At 37.4% G+C, this 19035-nt stretch overlaps 1 protein-coding gene across 5 annotated transcripts; it reads left to right on the forward strand.

The window, feature by feature from the left end:
- Positions 1-10936: 10936 nt before the first annotated feature.
- hao2 (hydroxyacid oxidase 2 (long chain)) lies at positions 10937-18892 on the forward strand. 5 transcript variants are annotated; one of them, XM_055149810.1, is made up of 9 exons: positions 10937-11067; positions 11175-11217; positions 12258-12410; positions 12474-12625; positions 13552-13823; positions 16396-16605; positions 17933-18091; positions 18372-18441; positions 18516-18892. In XM_055149810.1, the coding sequence occupies exons 2-9, from the start codon at positions 11195-11197 to the stop codon at positions 18569-18571; spliced, it is 1095 nt and encodes a 364-aa protein (XP_055005785.1). In that variant the 5' UTR covers positions 10937-11067; positions 11175-11194; the 3' UTR covers positions 18572-18892. The 5 variants fall into 5 exon arrangements, with proteins under 5 accessions (XP_055005785.1, XP_055005791.1, XP_020776044.2 ...); XM_055149816.1 differs by having other exon boundaries at positions 10960-11067; positions 11145-11217; XM_020920385.2 differs by lacking the exon at positions 11175-11217 and having other exon boundaries at positions 10975-11144.
- Positions 18893-19035: the final 143 nt, after the last annotated feature.

Raw genomic sequence — 19035 nt, forward strand, 5'->3', positions numbered from 1 at the left:
AAGAAACAATTGAGGCTCATGATCGAAGCTAACTATCCATGTCCCAGCAAGACAGCACTGAGGTAATGAGTCAACCACAGTGTTATGGGTGAAAGACAAGGAGCAGGCTACGCTAATGCTAACGACGCGCTCTGATCAGCCTGTGTATAATGCCGATCCAGCATTGAGATTGAATATCATAAAGAAAACCACATGCGCAGAGGTGGGGCCGGGGGAACATTTGAAAAAGGTACAGTAGAGTGACAGCACATGTGCATCTGCGGCAGTTTGTTCCACCATTTTCTAGCACACTAATCAAGGCCTGGTTAAGGGGAAAATGTATGTTTCAGGTCATTGATTCTATGGTGGTACAGCAGAGTAGTATTGCTGTGGAAAACCAAGCTCAGCCGATGTAAATAATGTGATCTATCTATGCCATCTGGAACAGATTGGGCCCAACGTTGCTTTTTTCTGCATTACATGGGAGGATCCATTACTGTGTTTATTTACACGGCTACAGTCCGCTCAGCAAATGGGATAATGTTGTTCGGGATTGAGAGTAGATCCTACACAGTACGAGAATAAAGCTGGACTTTAGAGATATCATGAACAATTATGGATTTACAAGGCAAGACTTTTCACTCCTCTACAGCTTTGCACAATATATTTTTAACAGAAATGAAAACCAGATTCACATCAAGGAGCAAAGCTTAAAGAGGAAATCCAGATTGGTATCTGTAAGTCTGTCTTTACAGCACATTCAGCTGAAGAAAAAAGGTACAGAAGAAACATACTAATACAAGCAGCTATGAATTTCTAGAGCTGTGAATTGGTGTCAAGTTAATTACCAAAACATAAACATTCATTGCAGTTTATGAATGGCTAAAATTTAAGATTCATTTGATTTTCTATGATTTTATTTATCTATTTTACCACCAAAGATTTTCCCTACAAAATGCTTTATATTTTGCACTCTTTTTATGGTAAAATATAAACTGGAATAGGTTTACATTAACCTTCATATGCTTCATCTCATGTTCTGTATTTTGAGTATAGTTGTATGTTTTCTTCATTTGAGCTTTCACTGAAATCCTGCTGTGAAGTGTGGAGCTCAGAGCCCCTCATCTCTGTCATCACTGAGTGGACATTTGTATATCACATACAGCAGCGGTAGCCTGGGTAAACACATGTCTGTATGTACATATGTGCTCCTAATTTAGAGAAGCAACAAGAGGCTATTCACAATTTGTAAAACTTTTATAACATAAAAATAAGCCACTCAATGCACGTTAGAAATATGATGTATGTTTAATAACATAAACTATTCCAAAAAATCACTGTGATATATTCTGCCGCTTTTGAAAGCTTGTTCTACACTTGACAAAAAAATAAATAAATTTAATCTGTGAACTTAAAATATTTTAAAAAATAAAATTCCTGATAGAAGATGAATGTATAAACAAAAATAAAATAAATACGGATTCACTGATTTCAACACTTTAAAATATTACACCTGCCAAACCGTATTACTCAGAAAAACTCTGGGTTGCATAAAATACACTTTTATTGTAAAATATGTTTAGCTGTACCAATACAGTTTGCTATATTCTTACTTCACTTTTCAGTAAATAAGGTTAACCATTTAAAAGTGCTCTGATCCCTTGCCTCTCCTCCCGTAGCTGCTGATTTGTCCCTGTCAGAGCGCTCAGGTGATGCACAGTGGGGTCTGTCCACAGATGAGTGCCCAATGACAGATGCTCCATTTTAACTTTTCTAATTTGGCTTCGGCACAGAGGCAGGAAGTGGAGCTGCCATGTCCCCTTTCCCCCACCATCCCTCACCTGGGACCCCCACCAGACCCCCCAACCCCCCCACAAACCCCCTCCTGAGTTCGAGGTGCCAGCTTCAATCTCCACCTTTTCATTTGACTGAGCTGCTCCCCTCGGGCCCACAGAGCCTCCCAACAGGAGCAGTGTGATTCTCACGGTGCTGATCCCTCTTTAACTGTGTAAATGAGCAGGGATTGACCTGCCTCTGCTTTGTGTTATGTGGAGACTTGTTAATGTGACTGCATTGTGCTGACAGAGACCTGACCTTGAGATATGAGGAGAGTAAATTGGCAGAAAAAAAATTGGGCAATTCAAAAAGTATTACATCTTTGGTTTGTTCATTGGTTTCTTCTGTTGCTGACTGAAAATGTAAAAAGTCATGTGCAGATATTCATGCACAGTTACTATAATTAGAAACCATTAATAATAATAAATTGTAATGATGCAGTTAATAATCCCTAAAAGTACACTTTTTTACACATCTGAGTTAATAATAGTGTCCGGTGACTATATTCATATTTTATAATTATTTAACCTCATCAAAAATAAATGTGTAAAAAAGTTAATAGATCAGAACACTATTGTATTTTGTCAATGAATGCTGCTTAACATTACTGCTAAATATTTATTTTTTATAATTTACTATATATTTATTCTCCTGGATTTCTTCCATCGTCTAACCCCACAAAATGCCTCCGCCAAAGAGGAGAATTAGAGTTTATTAAAAGTCTAATTCAGTCCTCATTAAAAACAGAGTCCCTTTAGTATCTCATACTTTTCACATTGTTGTGTCCACAGTGGAGTTCATACATGTGTGCAGCAGACCTGAGTCAGGCTGATGTCCACATGTCACTGAGTGTCTGGCTCATCTCCAGATTCATTGATGAATGAATGGATGTGGCTGGAGCAGAGGAGCGGTGAGGAGCACTTGGGAGGCTACACCATGACTTCAATAAGGACACACTACAGGGAGGAAAAATAAATTATTCCAAAATATGACAATGTAGCATTATTATTTGAACAGAACATCAAAGTCTTGCATGGGTGGATCAACAGAATAAATTAATTCTCCTTCCCCAGTACAGTTTTGTCTCACCATGATGGATCCATATCTGAACTTAAATTGATGCATGTGTATAATTTGGTGCCTACATTATTCATAACAGCACAGAACAGTTTAGTTGAACAAGGTATTGCAGAAGAACACTTTCAGTCTTGAGAGAAATATTTTAAAGATATTTTAAAGATTTATTTGTATTTATTTATTTATTAAGTAACTTCTCTGTTGGACAGTGTAGCACCAGCTCACTGTGTAATTGTTTTGTCTGGAATCTTCCACAAGTATTTAAACGTCTGCATTTCCTGGAGACAAGCAGGTGATGCCACCAGGCCAAGTTACAGGTCAGATCTGTGAAGATCCGAACACACCCATTAAAATGCAGGTTTGTCATGGTAGTTTTGAGCAATATAACACCTGGAATTTAATAAATGCAATTTAGATAAATTAATGACATGAAACAAATGGGTAGTGGACCTCCTACCAAAAATGATATTAATATTTTAACTTTTATGCTTCAGCTACCATTATTTTTGCTACTGCTTTGGTGGAGAATCTTTGAATCTCAAAATCTCAGCCACAGTGGTTCATGTCTGCAGACTGTGTGGTTCATATAAGACAAATTATAACAATAACAACAATTTGAATGGCTACACATGGATTATGAATGAACATGAGTTTATTTTACTTAAGTTACTCCACATCAAAATAAGACAGTAATGGAATTCACAACAGGCACCAATTCATCTCATATGAAGATGAAACTGTTCTCAAAGCTTTCTACACTTTTGGTCATTCTTATCATATAAAAATCTGCTTTTGCATGAAATGAAATATGTCCAAGATTTTACAAGCTTTTCACTCACACATTCTAGACTCTTAACGTTTAAATGGAGAAGAGCTGTTTAAGATCGTCCCTTTCTTCTCACACAAAGCCTCACCAAATTGGAGTATAGATAAAGATGAAGAAGAGCAGAAGGCAGAGGTTGAGGACATGAGTACATTTCTTGTTGGAGGACTCTCAAAAGGCTGTATCAAAGGCGCCTTCCTTCCGCCCATAAATACCAGCGCAGTGAATGTATCCACAGATCTGCTCCACACATGAGGGCCGCGCTCATCGCTCTAACTCAACGTAAGAGAAAATACAACCACGCTATATGTCTCATGATTATGTCGTATAAGATGAGTTTTATTGCAACAAGGCAAAGCCTGTGTTCATTGGATATGGCCCCACATGTACCACACCAAACATGCTGTGAGGAGATGGGCAAAAACACACGGACAGACTCGTAAATCATTCATAAGTTTACTTGGAAGAGGTACATTTTCTTTGTGGTATTGGGTTTGTATGGCTATTGGCCAGGGTTTATCAATGCTACTATGGGTATTAGGTGGGTACCTCTTGAATAATGGCAGGACATAAGCAAGTTCAGTACTATACCAGTGGCTTTCAAACTGCTCACACCAACTACAATATGAGTTAAGATTTAGCTTTTTGATTCAAACCAATTCTGTAACCCTATAGGGTAAATAGGACTACACCTTTGCAGTAGTTCTAACCAAGAACTCAGCCAAAGTTGAACAAAATGTGGATAAAATATTCACTAAGCAAATATTACTTGCAAACCACAATGCAACACACCACATCTTGAGAACCACTTCTATACAATCACTACTATACAGTATACTCCTAAATGAATGAAAGGATAAAACACATTTTTAGTAGAGAGAAATAGTATGTAATTTATATTTTACTTTGCTAATGTTTGTTATAAAATGGAACATTTTTGCGATGACAAATTCTCTGATTAGGACTAATATGTGGTAAGGCCATGGCAATTTGAGGTATTTTTTGAAGGGGACACAGATGCTTATGCTGATTTGTGGGAAGGGACTGTCTGTGCAAATCAAAAGTTGGATCAGCACAGGAAAAATTTATCTGGTTAGAGTGAGAATGCTGAATGCTGAACGTAAGCTACCTTGGATAATTTAATGTTTTATCCTATTTCTTTTGAAAACAACAAATACTGCTTATAGGATGGGTACTTGTTTTGTCCGTACATTTTGCTATGATAGTTTTAGGGATAGGGAAGCGTTCCTTCTTTCCATCAAAAATGTAGAAAAGTAGGACTTCTGCCAGGGAGTTGAGCTTTGAAAGTGAAACGTAAGACTGGCAGATCACAGGGGCCAAAGAAAAATGATATTGTGCTCGTTACGATTCCTCTGGTCCGCTCCTTTGTTGTGGGGGCTTCTGCTTTTAACTGGAACCAGCCCTGGATGTCCCTCCCGCATACACTGCACTCAGACACAGTCATTCTCAATCACTGCAGCTAAAGCATAGTGACAGCTTGTTAAGGCCCATGCCACATTCAAAGTCCAAGGATTTGGTTGAGTGGAGGAAGCGCTGTCATTGGGAGCAGGTGGACTGTGAGGACCCCAAAAGACGCACTGATAACTGGACCCAGTGGGAAGAAGAGGAGCTTACCACATCCTTCTATTACACAAGAACCTGTCAGCACAAGGCCATTCACACTGCCTCATCTCCCGAGACTAGTTTTTTTGTAAATCTGATAATTTTATTCAGCAAAAATGCCAGAAAGAAGAATATCTCTCCAGGCCATGTCAGCTGTATTTAAAGTGTGCAGACATGGTTGCATAAATAAAGTCATTAATCACTGGACATCTGACAAGGGTGTCTTCACAGCTGTCCCCATGAGTTACAACAACTGAGAAGGGTCTTTTTACAGGCCACATATCTACAACCAATAGTATTAGATCATGAGAACCATAAACACAAAATAACTTTATGTTAGAATACAATTTTGCATTCTGTCATTCAAACTGTCACACCTAGACCTGCGATATTTTACAATGGTTTTCTAGAGGCAGATTTTTGTTTTTATATTGTGAGGGTGACTGCGTGTGGGAGGGGCAGTTAACAGCCAAGATTATGTTAAACATTTGTGGGTTATTTGTTATGATTTTTTTTTTATTTACTGTCTAGGCTCTTAAACTCTTGCCCCAACTGGGAGCATGACATCACACCGAATCTGGAAGCCGCCACTTATGAAAATAAAAATATGAGTTTTGCATCCATAATCTTGTTGTTGCCAAACCATAACACCAAAGCCTCAGCCCTTAAAATAACTGTGGTCCCTATATTATAGAAGTCATATATCTGAAATGAGAGTCAGTTCTCTAGGACAACATAATTATTAAACCTCTGTTGTGCCAACTTGATAATGTCTTTAGACTTATGATATAGGACTTGAGTTTCCACATAGTTTACATTTTAATCATCGGTGCATATTTGCTATACGTCATATTATAAAACTAGCATCAGTTCTTCATGCTGGTCAGGGGCAGTTTTCTGTCACATACCTGTCATCTCTGTCCATGTCAAGAAAAGGCAAAGGAGTTGGAATACCTCTTTGCTGGATAAAACACAAACTGTATCGTAAATACTCTACAATAGGACTTTCACAATAATTACAATATCGACTTATCATTCCATAAAATGGAATAATGTATTTTGGGGATCAATATTTATCCTGGGTACTTTTTCTTTACCACATTGGGGAGATTTTAGTAATTTTTATGTAATATGATAAAATTTTAACTAGAATAAATAACTGCTATGGCTAATCATCACTTCATTCTGCCTTTTATTTGTTGCAGCTCATACTTTTGAATGATGCTATCTCTTAAAAAAAAGAGTTTAATGGGATTATCCTGCTTTGTATCAGTGGCATAAAGTAGTTTCTGTATTATAATTTATCGCAGTATATCTCTGTAACAATATACTGTGCTTTGTGACAGGCCTACTATCCCATACAGCTCAAAGAAATATTTGATGAAGCTTGTTCTTTTTTAACTGATTGGAATTTACATTGTATATAATATCTCTATGTTTCTATTCTTGGACCTTCACATTTCTCATGGTTCCCTCTCTGTGATAACCCTGTCAAATCCATTATGGCCAGACCTGACTGAACCCTGTAGTGTGATGCATTTGAAACAAACCAGACCTTGACTGACAGACAGAGCCTTGACCTTAACTTCAGATTATCTAATAAAACTGAGGTCGGCCCATTAAATCCCACATGACTTTGTTCTCTGAAGTCAAATCTCAACTTCGTCTCTCTCCAGATCTGGCAGAAAAGCTAAAATTTTTGAGCCAAAAGGGGGGAGAAATCATTATTTAGGTTGCGATGGATGTTTCCACGTACATGTACAGTTGTGAAAAGAATGCAGTAATGCCAGGAGGACAAGTTAAGGTCAGCAAATGTAATAATTAGTAATTTAATACCAAATATGCATTTCACTTTACTGGTGGTGTCCTTTATGCATCCTTTAAGACCCATTTTTCATAGTGATTTGCATAATTTGTTCAAGTTGGAAGATGAGCGTTGGAGAAACCCAATGGGAGATGTTGTCAGAGCAGATTTCGTTTTTTCTAGTGACTGATTGGAGCTGAAAAGACCAAAATGAGCCTTAGGACTCGAGGTTTCTGAGCAGAAGGTGAAAGAGTATGTGGGATGAGACTTTGAGCTGGGAGAGTTATTATCCTACTTAGGCTTATGGAAATGGAGAAAAGAAATGTACTCAGTAAAAACATTGGAGAATAGAAATATTTTACTGTGCATAGAAGCTCAAATCAGTAAAACAGTTTGATTTTAAATGTTGTTGTTTATTACAGAGTTACAAACAAGAATTTGTGCGATGTTATGTTAGTACTGAAAATGAAAACACAAATTTTCATTGACACCTTAATATGTTAGAATTAAAATTTCAAAGTTTTCTAACTGGCTTTCAGTGTATGCTGTATACTGACTTCTCTGGCATCATATTCCTATAATTGTACTGAGGGCAGTAGCACCCCTTGGACCCTCTTCTTCTTAATTTATATACATTTCTGTTGACAGGCCTGATTGTACCTTTAGCAGATCATAATAGTAGTAGTAGACAATAGATATAGTATTTTAAAACAAGGATGTCTGGATCCTACACTGTTCATTAGATGTTACCAAAAAGAAATATTGTGCAGAAAGACTTTTATATGTTTTACATCCAATATGATGGCTTTGTCCCCAAAAGAAGTCTTCACCCCAGTAAATGGGTTCAGGCAGCAGAACAAGAGGAATATTGAACATTTTTTACAACTTCAAAAGATCTGTGTTTTATGTGAAAAATGATTCAGCCTTCTGGAAGAAATGGAAAAATGACAACAGTAAATATACTAACAGTAATTTCACATTTGTGCCCACACTTCACTTGGAAGATTATCAAAGGCTATAGAGCAAAATGCCTCTGTGTTTTATTGAACTGTAATCATTGGTGCTGTTAAAAAGCTCAATCTGACATGCTACAGAGACAGCAAATCCAACCATTGTTACATTCAGTCTATGTTATGTCATCATCAACTAATCTGTTATTAAAATATTCCTTTGCTATACATCCTTCTAACAGACTAATGAATGTGCATAAGAGAAATAGATAGACAGATAGTCTGCAGTGTTATTCACTTGTAGCTATGAACTAATGCCACTCATCTTGGATTGCAATATATTTTAATGGCCATATCTGTTCTTTTACCAAACCAATAAAATGACATCAATGACAGTGACTCCATCCAATTTATGCGCTTTGAAGTTGAATTATATGCTCTCTCTGCTACTTTATATGCACAATCTTTTAGTTATTTAGTACATCAATTCTTCTAACATACATTTTTATTTAACAGCAGGCTTTTGTTGACCTCTCTGTGTGGCAAAGCTCAAATGCGTAAAACCTGATTATTCAATTGTATTTATAGTTGAAAATGCATGTGTGGATTTGCAAGGCATGTCAGCAGATTGGCTTATATTTAGTCTGATAATAAAGCCAGCAGAGACAGAGAGAGATATTTTCACTGTAGCACAATAATAATACTTCCACAATTCAACCCACATGTAGCATAGCATATTGGTCTGCAGCCCCGGGCCACTGCTCCACTCGCCGTCATGTGGAAGAGGTTTTCCACTCAGTTGTAAAGTCCAACAAACCTCAATACAGTTACCCTAAAGCTACATTCCACACTCTGTGATATGGAGCACCCAAGCCAGATTCGGATTAACACAATTTGCACCTTCTATATACGGAGGTCCAGTCTGTCACATTTGACCTCCAACTCGACCTTCACACCTGAAATCAAACAATCAAATCCAGTTACAAAGAAAGACAGACAGCTCTTTAAAAAGCAAGGATTAGTTACATTTGTGAAATTTAATAATGCAATCAAGAGTGAGAGAATCTAATTTAACTTGTGTTTTGAAATGGTTCGACAACTTTCCTGGGCATTTTGTTTCATCTGTGGTGAGCTGAAACAGTGCAGTATTCATCGCATATACTCACACACATCCTGCCAATGGATCCATAAGTTACAGACAGGGACCAAAACATAACAAGCAGGCCATTTCAAACGTCCAAGCATCTAAGTTTTATATGAGAAGGCCTGGACAACACCTGCCAGGGAATGTTTGACATTTGACCATTTCTGTTGTTGTGACAGCTCCATAATTATCTCATTTAGATTATTAATTTAAGTGGTGTGTGAAAACTGATTTGTGAGCAAGGCAGGCAAATGGGTTTTGGTGAGAAAAAAACATATTTTAACACATGTATCATTTTCATATAATAAAACTGAGAGAAAAGCAATTATGACTTTTTAATTTATTTCTGTATTATTATTTTGTGACAAAATATTGAAAATCTACCAATAATCAATATGTTTAAAAAAAATCTACAAGTACATTTATATCACAGGCACTAATATCTTAATGCATGGCGCTCTTTGTATTAAAAATATTGCTGTGCTGGGACTGTAACAGGGAAAAGGCAAAGGTCAAGCTGAGGTGAGATTGCCTTTTTATTATTTAAGGAAGCAGGGGGTGTTTGTGGCTCAAAAACAATTGACCTGAGTGAGCTTTCAGTGTTTTGGCACAAAAAGAGGCCCAGAGTGCTGACAGAGGAGCAGAGGGGGCGGAGCATCCTGTGTGTGGAGGGGGAAGTGAAGTGGACGGGGGTGAAACTGAGGAAACCCAGCATCATCTACAGGCCGGACACATAAAGGTAAGACAATGCAATCAAATGGACTTACACATGTGTTTTCTACCTGAATTTAGAAGCAGATAATCATAATAGATGGGAAAATATGAATATTTTATAGCCTTAGCCACCTACAACTATACAGTCCAGATTCTAGAAACTCAACTGGACAATGTAGCACTCAGCTGCCATTCAACCACTCTAAATGACTGACAGTGGAGGCAGACACAGACCATATACATCCCTTCACTGACAAATATGCCAAACAAATCATAAATAGCATAAAGGTGAGAATAATGTGAATTATTATAATAATGATCTCTTAACTCTCTTAACTTTTTTTTTTTTTTAGAAATTTTATTTTAGAGTAGTTTAAGCAGCACACTTTTACTCCTACTTGAGTAGCCTAATATTTTTATTGAAGTAACAGTACTTTTGGGGTACTTAAAAGTACTTAAAAGAGTAAAAGTTTGGGTTACTGTAATTAAGTCTACAAGTGATAAAAGGTGTATGTTGAACATATAAATTGATTTGAACATTTGTGTTTCTTGAACTGCTCTTTCAGATATAGCCTAATGTATTTTGAAAAAACTATTTTTTTTCCATTAGTAAATGTTTCGTCCTTCAAATTACATTAACTTTTTTTTTTTTTTTTTTTTTTTGATCACTAAATGTGGTCAAGGCATAAATTATTATATGTTTTAAAGTGAAAAGTTTGATGTCAAAATTAATTAATTATTTTGGCATCCTGTTTATTATGTTGCTGTTTGGGTGTTGTTGTTTGGTGTCTACAATGTTACTTCAATCATCACGGTGACCAACTGGGTCCTATTAGACAATTTGGTCCGTTAATAATTTTAATAATCAGTTCTTACATCTTAAATAAATTATTATCTTTTTTCACATGGATGAACAACGGAGGTATGAATAATATTAACCTATAGTAAGTGTGAGTGACAGAAGGGGAGGAAGTGAATCTCTAAATTGGTGCTGCACTGCCCTCAGGTGGTCACGTGTGGCTCCTGTCATAAAATGACCAGAATAATCACAACAAAGTGTTACTCTTGTGGTTAAACTCCACAGAAGAAGAAGAAGAATGCGTTGTTGTTATGCATAGTAGGCCTCTGTTCAGTCTTCTTTAGCCTATAACATGTAACCTATCTTCTTGGGTCAAAACCTAACCGCGTTTAAAGGTATGCAATATGCTTTTAATTTGTTTTCAGGTTATGACTGAGAGCTGAAGATGAGCATTTGCACATGTAACCGGTAAGTTTAGGACTTTAAATAAATTGTGTGTCTGAGTACATTTTACGGTTGAGAGGCTGCACTTTGACCTTCTTGAAGGAAACTCAACGAAACTCGAAACTCGCAACGAAATGTCACCACGCGCAGGACTTGACCGCTACTAACCAGCACGCGACCAGCGGCACGCGCACAGACTGTGCACACGACCCGAGTGAGCAGAGGGTCAGCATACGGGTCAGCATGAGCAGCAGCAGTGTGGCTAAAGATCCATGTAGCTATAAGGCGATATGTTGCTGTGAAGTTAGCAGAACTTCCATATCCATACTGGCCTGTCCTTGAGCATAGAAAGTGGTCTCGTCAACCATGCGAACTAGCTGTTTGTTTATTATTATCTAAAAGGTTTAAGTATTTTAGATGTAGCGTTAAATGTAAATTTTAGTGTCATTCTGCGCTCAACAAAAAGGCTATACTACGTTCTGTGATTCTGTAAGCCTATGCCCCATGTAAATACAGTGATATGGACTACAGTTCCCTGCTGCCTCAGTGGACTCAGCACATTTCAGCTTGTGGACACACAAAGAGCAGAGCTCATTCCAGGGTCAGACACAGTATTTTCAGAGGTACTGTCAATGTTTGATCGACTCAACCACGATCAGGTCACTCAAGGCGTTCCTTTGACACTGCATAAAGCCTGTCCAGACTGGATGTCCATGCATAGCTATCATGTTGTTTGTGAATAGTTTTGGACTGCAAATCTGATTTAGGATTTATTGAATTTGAATTTAAAAGCAATATAGAGTTTGTTTGACATTGAACAACTTTTTAAACATTTCTCAGTTGTTGGTAAGTCTTGATTTTGTGTGATTTGTATTTCTTCAAATAGTTTGCTGTTAACTAAGGATATTAAAATGTAACAGAGTGTCTGTGGATAGAATCACAAAACTATTTGTGTAATTAGATCAACGTGTGAAATGTGTTCTGATTATAAAACAAAAATGAACTAAATTGTGAAAATGTAATCATTTAATAATGAGTTTGTTTGACTTTTATATTATGGAAAGAGAGGGTGGTCGCTGTGCTGAGATGTCGATGGTCTGCTTGACTGATTTTGAGGAGTACGCCAAGGAGCACCTGTCCAAGGCCACCTGGGATTATTATGCAGCCGGAGCAGACGAATGCTGCACCAGAGATGACAATCTGCTAGCATACAAAAGGTAATATAAACAAAGATTTGTTTTATGAAATTATGTATTTTTTTTTTTTACTCTTTGCATCAGAATCCGACTGAGACCTCGAATCCTGCGCGACGTTTCGGTTTGTGACACTCGGACCACAGTCCAGGGCACAGAAATAAGTTTTCCTGTTGGCATCGCACCAACAGCTTTTCACTGTTTGGCCTGGCACGAAGGAGAGGTGGCTACAGCTCGAGGTAGGCACCAATAACCAAATAATATATACTTTCAAGTAGGCCTACTGGGTAGGAACTTTCACTTGATTGGACTTTATGCATTGGTTCGGGTTTAAAGCTGTTACTACTCTGAGCATCTGAGGTGTCGGCCAGAACACCTCTTAAGGCCCAGATGGATATTCAGACAGAAGGAAAGAATGACGAGAAAAGTTTTGAAATAGAAATAAAACATCCAATTACTAATTGTCCATAATAGACAGGAAAATATAAAGCTTTATAAAATATTAGCTTAGCTCAGGCTAGCTATGCAGAGTAAAGGCTAACAATATTAAAAGGTGAAACTAGAAACTTCAGGAAAACTTCAGCTACAGGAACTACGTTTTTCTCCAGTTAATGCTTACAGAATGCGGGAGACAGGAGTGCCCTCAAGTGGACACTCAACAGATTACAATTGAACCATAATAACTTTACTACAAATCTAACACTACAGAGGAACATGGAAATTATAGGGCCTTTTGTACAAGGCCTCTCACAAAAAAAACAAAAAAAATGGAAGTATGATATATTGCTGAAGTAAATGAAGGTTATTTTGAAACCAAACTATAAAGCAGAATTGTCACCCCAAAAACTATTCTAAATGTAATTGTAAGTGTAATTGTGGAAAAAAAAGAAAAAAAACAGAATGCAACACTTAGTTCGTTTGTATCTATTATGAGTCATAGAAGTTTATAATTCAAACCTCTACACAGCTTAAATCTCATTGTAGTACAGAAAAAAGAACCAGATTTACTCATTAGTGGAAGTCGCCACAATAAATATTGACAACAAAAAAAATATTGTTCCATCTGTCATGTATTGATTGTTAAGTCGAAATAGTATTTATTATGAAACGCCTGCTTTCAGGTGAAATTAATTTATTTGAAACAATGTTGTCATCTCTCTCTCAGCCACAGAGGCACTGAACACCTGCACTTACTCAACCTGCTCAGTGGAGGAGATCGTGGCTGCAGCCCCAAACGGCTATCGCTGGTTCCAGCTCTATGTGTACCGAGACCGGAAACTGTCCGAACACATTGTGCAGCGTGCGGAGAGCCTTGGGTACAAGGCCCTGGTCCTCACTGTAGACGTGCCCTACACCGGCAAACGCAGAAACGACATCCGAAACCAGTTCAAACTCCCACCTCACCTCAAGGTCAAGAACTTTGATGGAGTTTTTCAGGTAAATGTTTTTTCTTATGGTCTGATTTAAATAGGGTTGCTAAAGGGCAGAAAATTTCCCATGGAACCTTTTAGCTCGGAAATTTTGAGAAAAAAAATGTTTTAAAACATGATTTTTGCAAAGTGTTCTTTCCTAGAACTATGTCTTACTTACTTACTTGAACGGCATGTTTGTATATAATATAATCCCCACTCCACTCATACAATGATACATTGAGGACCTATTAACCTTGTAAAACTATACAAAACTGTATCTGTCAAGATAGATGCTTTGCGGTGTGTCTGAAGCTTGTCATGTATATTCTGTAGTGCTTCTGTTATGATAGTCAGCAAACATATATTTGTCTCTCGAATGAGTCCAATTGTGTGTACAATCTCTCAGTTGTCCAGGTGGAATCCATGGCAAATGGAGAAATTCAATTTCTCAACTGGACAAAAGTTTATTGGGTTGAAGACGTTTCGCAGCCTATCCAAGCTGCTTCTTCAGTTCTGGTCATACGCTGGTGGATACTGCCTTATATCTGTCTGAAGGGAGAAAGCCCTCTCTGTTTGTGGCTATCCAAAATGGACTTTCAAAAAAACAAAGAGAGCTAAAAAATCAAGTCAACAGAGAATCAGAACCCAGGAGAAAGGGTGTAACTACTCCTTACATGGCTGGTGTTTCTGAAAAACTACAGAGGACTTTTAGACAACATGCAACCCCAGTCTATTTCAAACCCGCAAACACTTTAAGACAAAAACTGGTCCACCCAAAGGACAAAACACCGAGCCACAAACAAAGCAAAGTGGTCTACTCCATTCAGTGTAGTGAAGACTACAGTGAGCGCTACAGTGGAGAAACAAAACAGCCACTTGACAAAAAGATTTACCAACACAGACGAGAAAGCAGCAGTGGACCTCAGTCTGCCGTATATCTTCACCTAAAAGCCTTGGGCCACTCCTTTGATGACAGTGAGGTACCAGGCATGAAAATCCCTCACCTTTCTGCGAAATTCACCGTTTTGAAGCCAAAACAGGTGACCTAGGTGAATCGTGTAGATTCAATGAGAATAGTTTTGGGTGGGTCTTAGGTCTCAGGTCTCAAACCCGGGCACATTTGGACTCGGTCTTGTCTCGGAATCGAGGTCTGACGCTCATCGTGTGCTATCATATTTCATTACAACCACTGTTGTTGGCAATGAACTTGTACCGGTGTGCAGGAACGCATGGGGCGTCTCTGTGCACAAACTTTTTAAAACATTGTACCTGTCCCACCTGCCTCACCTCAGCGCACCACTCCTCGCATTTTCACGCTCTCTCTCCTCCCCACGTAAAGCGCACACAGGCTCTGTCGCACTGATTCAAAACGAAACGCAAAGCAAAAAGTGGGCTGAAGTTTGCCAATTAAAATGGCACATAAATCTGTGTTTGTCACAATGTGCATTTGGCTTGGTAAGTGTGCAGATGCTAAATACCACGGCAAAACCAGTAAGATAGCTCCAGTTAGGAATAAAATAAAATAAAATCCTACCCACTTTCTTCACTTTTTCTCTTGTTTCCACCACAACATTCTATTTAATATTATATTATGTGTTATTGTGCAGTGACTAATATTGTGAACAACTAATATTTGGGCTTTCCAAGTATTGCCAGATCTAAATCAGGACTTAAACAGAACCATTTTTGGTCTACACAAGGACCATACCAGGTCTAAAATAAGACTACTGAAGCAATGTGTAGTCCTAACCATGAATTAAGCCAAAAAGAGGAAGAAAATGTGGATAAAATAGAAACAACAATTTAAAACAAATTTCACAAAACTAGGAACTTGCTCAGCATTATGGTGCAACATTAATCAAAGAATAGTAATATAAACTATGATGAAATAAAAATACAGGCATGCATTAAAATAAGGTAAAAATGAACTTTGATATACTCTAAACTAAAGTAAATACTAGAACTGCAAAGGAATCCTCTACGTACCATCTGAAGAAGCTCAGGTATACATACAGTTCGAGAAACATTGCACTAGTTTCAGCCCTCAAAATGTCTTTCTATCTGTTATGAGTCAGTTTAATAATGAACATGATACATTTAATGGCATATTATGGAAAAGTTAAATTTTGTGCCTTTTTCCAAGATATAACATGTATTGAATAGGCCTCTCATGATAATTTCTATCATACTATTACTATTAATATTATATCAACTAATTACACTGGGGGGGCGGGGGTTCAATATTTATCGTGTATACTTTACTAAGATTTAAGACACAAAAGGTTTAATTAATAATGTCTATGACTCATTACAGATGCAAAAGTAGGTACTAAAGTTATTCTGCTATTTATTTATTGCAGTGATTTTTTTTTTAACAATATTGAACATTTAGAAAAGTTTTTAGTAGTATCACTTTGCTCTTGGATGTTAGTGTCAGTGGCATGAATGTGTTTCAGTATTATCATTTACCATCTATATTTACTTCAGCAACATATATATTCAAACTTGTTTACCATGACAGGCCTCGTATCAGATATCATGAAACTGTTCCATAATGTGCAATTGCTGTCACATCTTGTTTTGCCTGATATTCTTAGCAGGCTGAGGCGTACGGTGTCCCACCTGACACACTGGACCCTTCCATCAGCTGGAAGGACGTGCAGTGGCTCCAGTCCATCACCCGCCTGCCCATCATCATCAAAGGCATCCTGACCAAAGAGGACGCAGAGCTGGCTGTGGAGCATGGGGTCCAGGGCATCATTGTGTCCAACCATGGGGGGAGGCAGCTGGATGGGGGCCCTGCCTCGGTAAAAAATTATTTAATCAACTGTTGTGATTAAGGCACTTAGCTGCATAATATACTACAAATGTTTTACTATTACCACTCATCTTATGACTGATTTATGGCCCAGTGAAATAGAACTTCTAAGTTCTAAATTTAGGTGTGTTTAGGAATTAAATGTCCTATTTTATGCTAAATTGACTAATGTGAGTTTTTAGCCATATTGAAACTTTGTTACCAAAAACATACCTGGAGTTGTGTTTTGTTTCATTCACACATGTCTAAGTAATCCTTTATTATTAGTCTGTCTACACCAGCTCAAAATGTTCTGTTCCATCTTGTGGTGTCATTCAGCAGTAGTGTTAATGTAAACATCACCTTTTACTCTTAGTTCAAAGATATTGACAATTCTAGGACTGACATTATCCAAATAATTGTAATGATTAATTTGTGATAGTATTCTGTTTTCTGATCTGATTTAAATGTACGAAATTTGGCTTTTTTGGGTCATTCCTATTAATACAATCATCAAATACAATCCATATGCTATTTGTAACCGTGTTACCATGGTAAGGCGCCAAATCTTCAATGTTATCGTAATGGGAAAGATCCCAAAAATTCCCATTCAAAATAAAAATATTTGTATCATGGAATCCTGTAAAATTTGGTACAATAACTCTTTATGTCATCCCGATCAAAAAAGTCAAAGACAATCATATACTATATTTCACTGGGTTGCCATGGCGATGTGCTAAAGCACCCATGTTATCTTTATGGCAAAATCTCTACATTCTACTATCTCTACTATTTCCTTACATTTCAAAGTGATAAAACAACTTATTGCTTTCATTGACGAACGTGAAATTTTGTGATTCTTCAGGTCACCCCATCCAAAAAAATCCGGGGCACCAAAGTCGTATTTTGCACGGTGTTGTCATGGCGATGTCCCTCAGCGCCCATGTTTGTTTATGTTAGCACATCAGCATCTCTCTTGGAGCGTTTAGTGACAAGTACAGCCCAAAGCCACAATCACACGGAGACAAATGGCACGTCAGCACCACACAGGGGAAGTGCCGGGTTGGTCGAGTGCTAGTCGCGGCCTGCGAAGGCCGTTTGATGCTGCTTGCGGCTTTAATTATATTATTATTATTATTATTATTATTATTAGGCTTTATGGACAACACTATTAAACACGGAATGGGGAACATAGTGCAAGAGACTGAATACATTGACTGGGCGGGATCTCAAACACGACATACAACAACATACATAATTTATACAATAAAGCAATGAAGTTATAGTACTATTAAATATACAAATGTTTTTTTGTGTTCTGCTTTTCATACCCACAGATTGATGCTTTAGCAGAGATCGTGAACACAGTGCGGGGCAGGATTGAAGTGTATGTGGACGGGGGGATCAGGACGGGCAGTGACGTCCTCAAAGCTCTAGCTTTAGGAGCCAAGTGTGTATTCATCGGACGCCCAGCTATTTGGGGTCTAGCCTACAAGGTACGAAACTGATGTAATGTTAGTTGTCAAAAAATCTATTCTACCAATTTTTTTTTTTTTTTGTTGGCGGTCATGGCTTAAATTTTGCATGTTTACATCATATATATATATATATATGTATATATATATATATATATATATATAAGAAAGTGGACAGTTGTTGGAATGTTCAAAACTTTATATTCTTTTACCATACTGTGGATCATTCCAGGCAAAGCAATAGTATTTTCATGAGACAAGCTCTGCACCAGAAAACTTACAAAGTGCAACATAATTTTAGGGTGAAGAAGGAGTGAGAGAAGTCCTACAAATTTTAAATGATGAGTTTCGCCTGTCCATGGCACTATCAGGTAAATACATGCAATTGTTTGTTTGCATTATATTTGAGGTATGTGTTTAAATGATGTTTTCAATATTTCCTTAGGTTGCAGGAACGTGGCTGAAATAAGCAGGGACCTCATTCAGTGTTCTAAACTGTAATGCACCAGCAGGGGGCAGCACCATGGCAGAAAACAAGACTTTCTGACACTAATGAAAGATGTAAACAGGACATACAAAAGTACAAAAACAAAACATTCTAATCAGACTTCTTTTGTGGAGAATATATGACCTACATTAGACTCATTCACATGCAAAAGTCTCAAAACTAAGCTAGGACACATGATTGGTAAATATAAAAATTGTGATGTAATGGAGAACACTTAACTCTAAATCTCTTTAGCTCTATCTGGAAAAATGCAGTCCTTGACACAGTACTGGTTCTTATGATTAAATAAAAGCATTCTCAAATGATGAAATATATCTTAGATTTTATTTCATTACTATATCAAATGTGATATTTTACTCATCATACAAGATTAACCATATGATTCAATGATTGTAATATTAGGCACATTAATAGTAGTATCTGACACATAGACCTTAAATAGAGCTCTTTAGTTACC

The sequence above is a fragment of the Boleophthalmus pectinirostris genome, unplaced genomic scaffold (genome assembly GCF_026225935.1).
Source record: "Boleophthalmus pectinirostris isolate CB_2022bp ecotype Guang Dong unplaced genomic scaffold, ASM2622593v1 HiC_scaffold_1, whole genome shotgun sequence".
NCBI classification, from domain to species: Eukaryota; Metazoa; Chordata; class Actinopteri; order Gobiiformes; family Gobiidae; genus Boleophthalmus; species Boleophthalmus pectinirostris.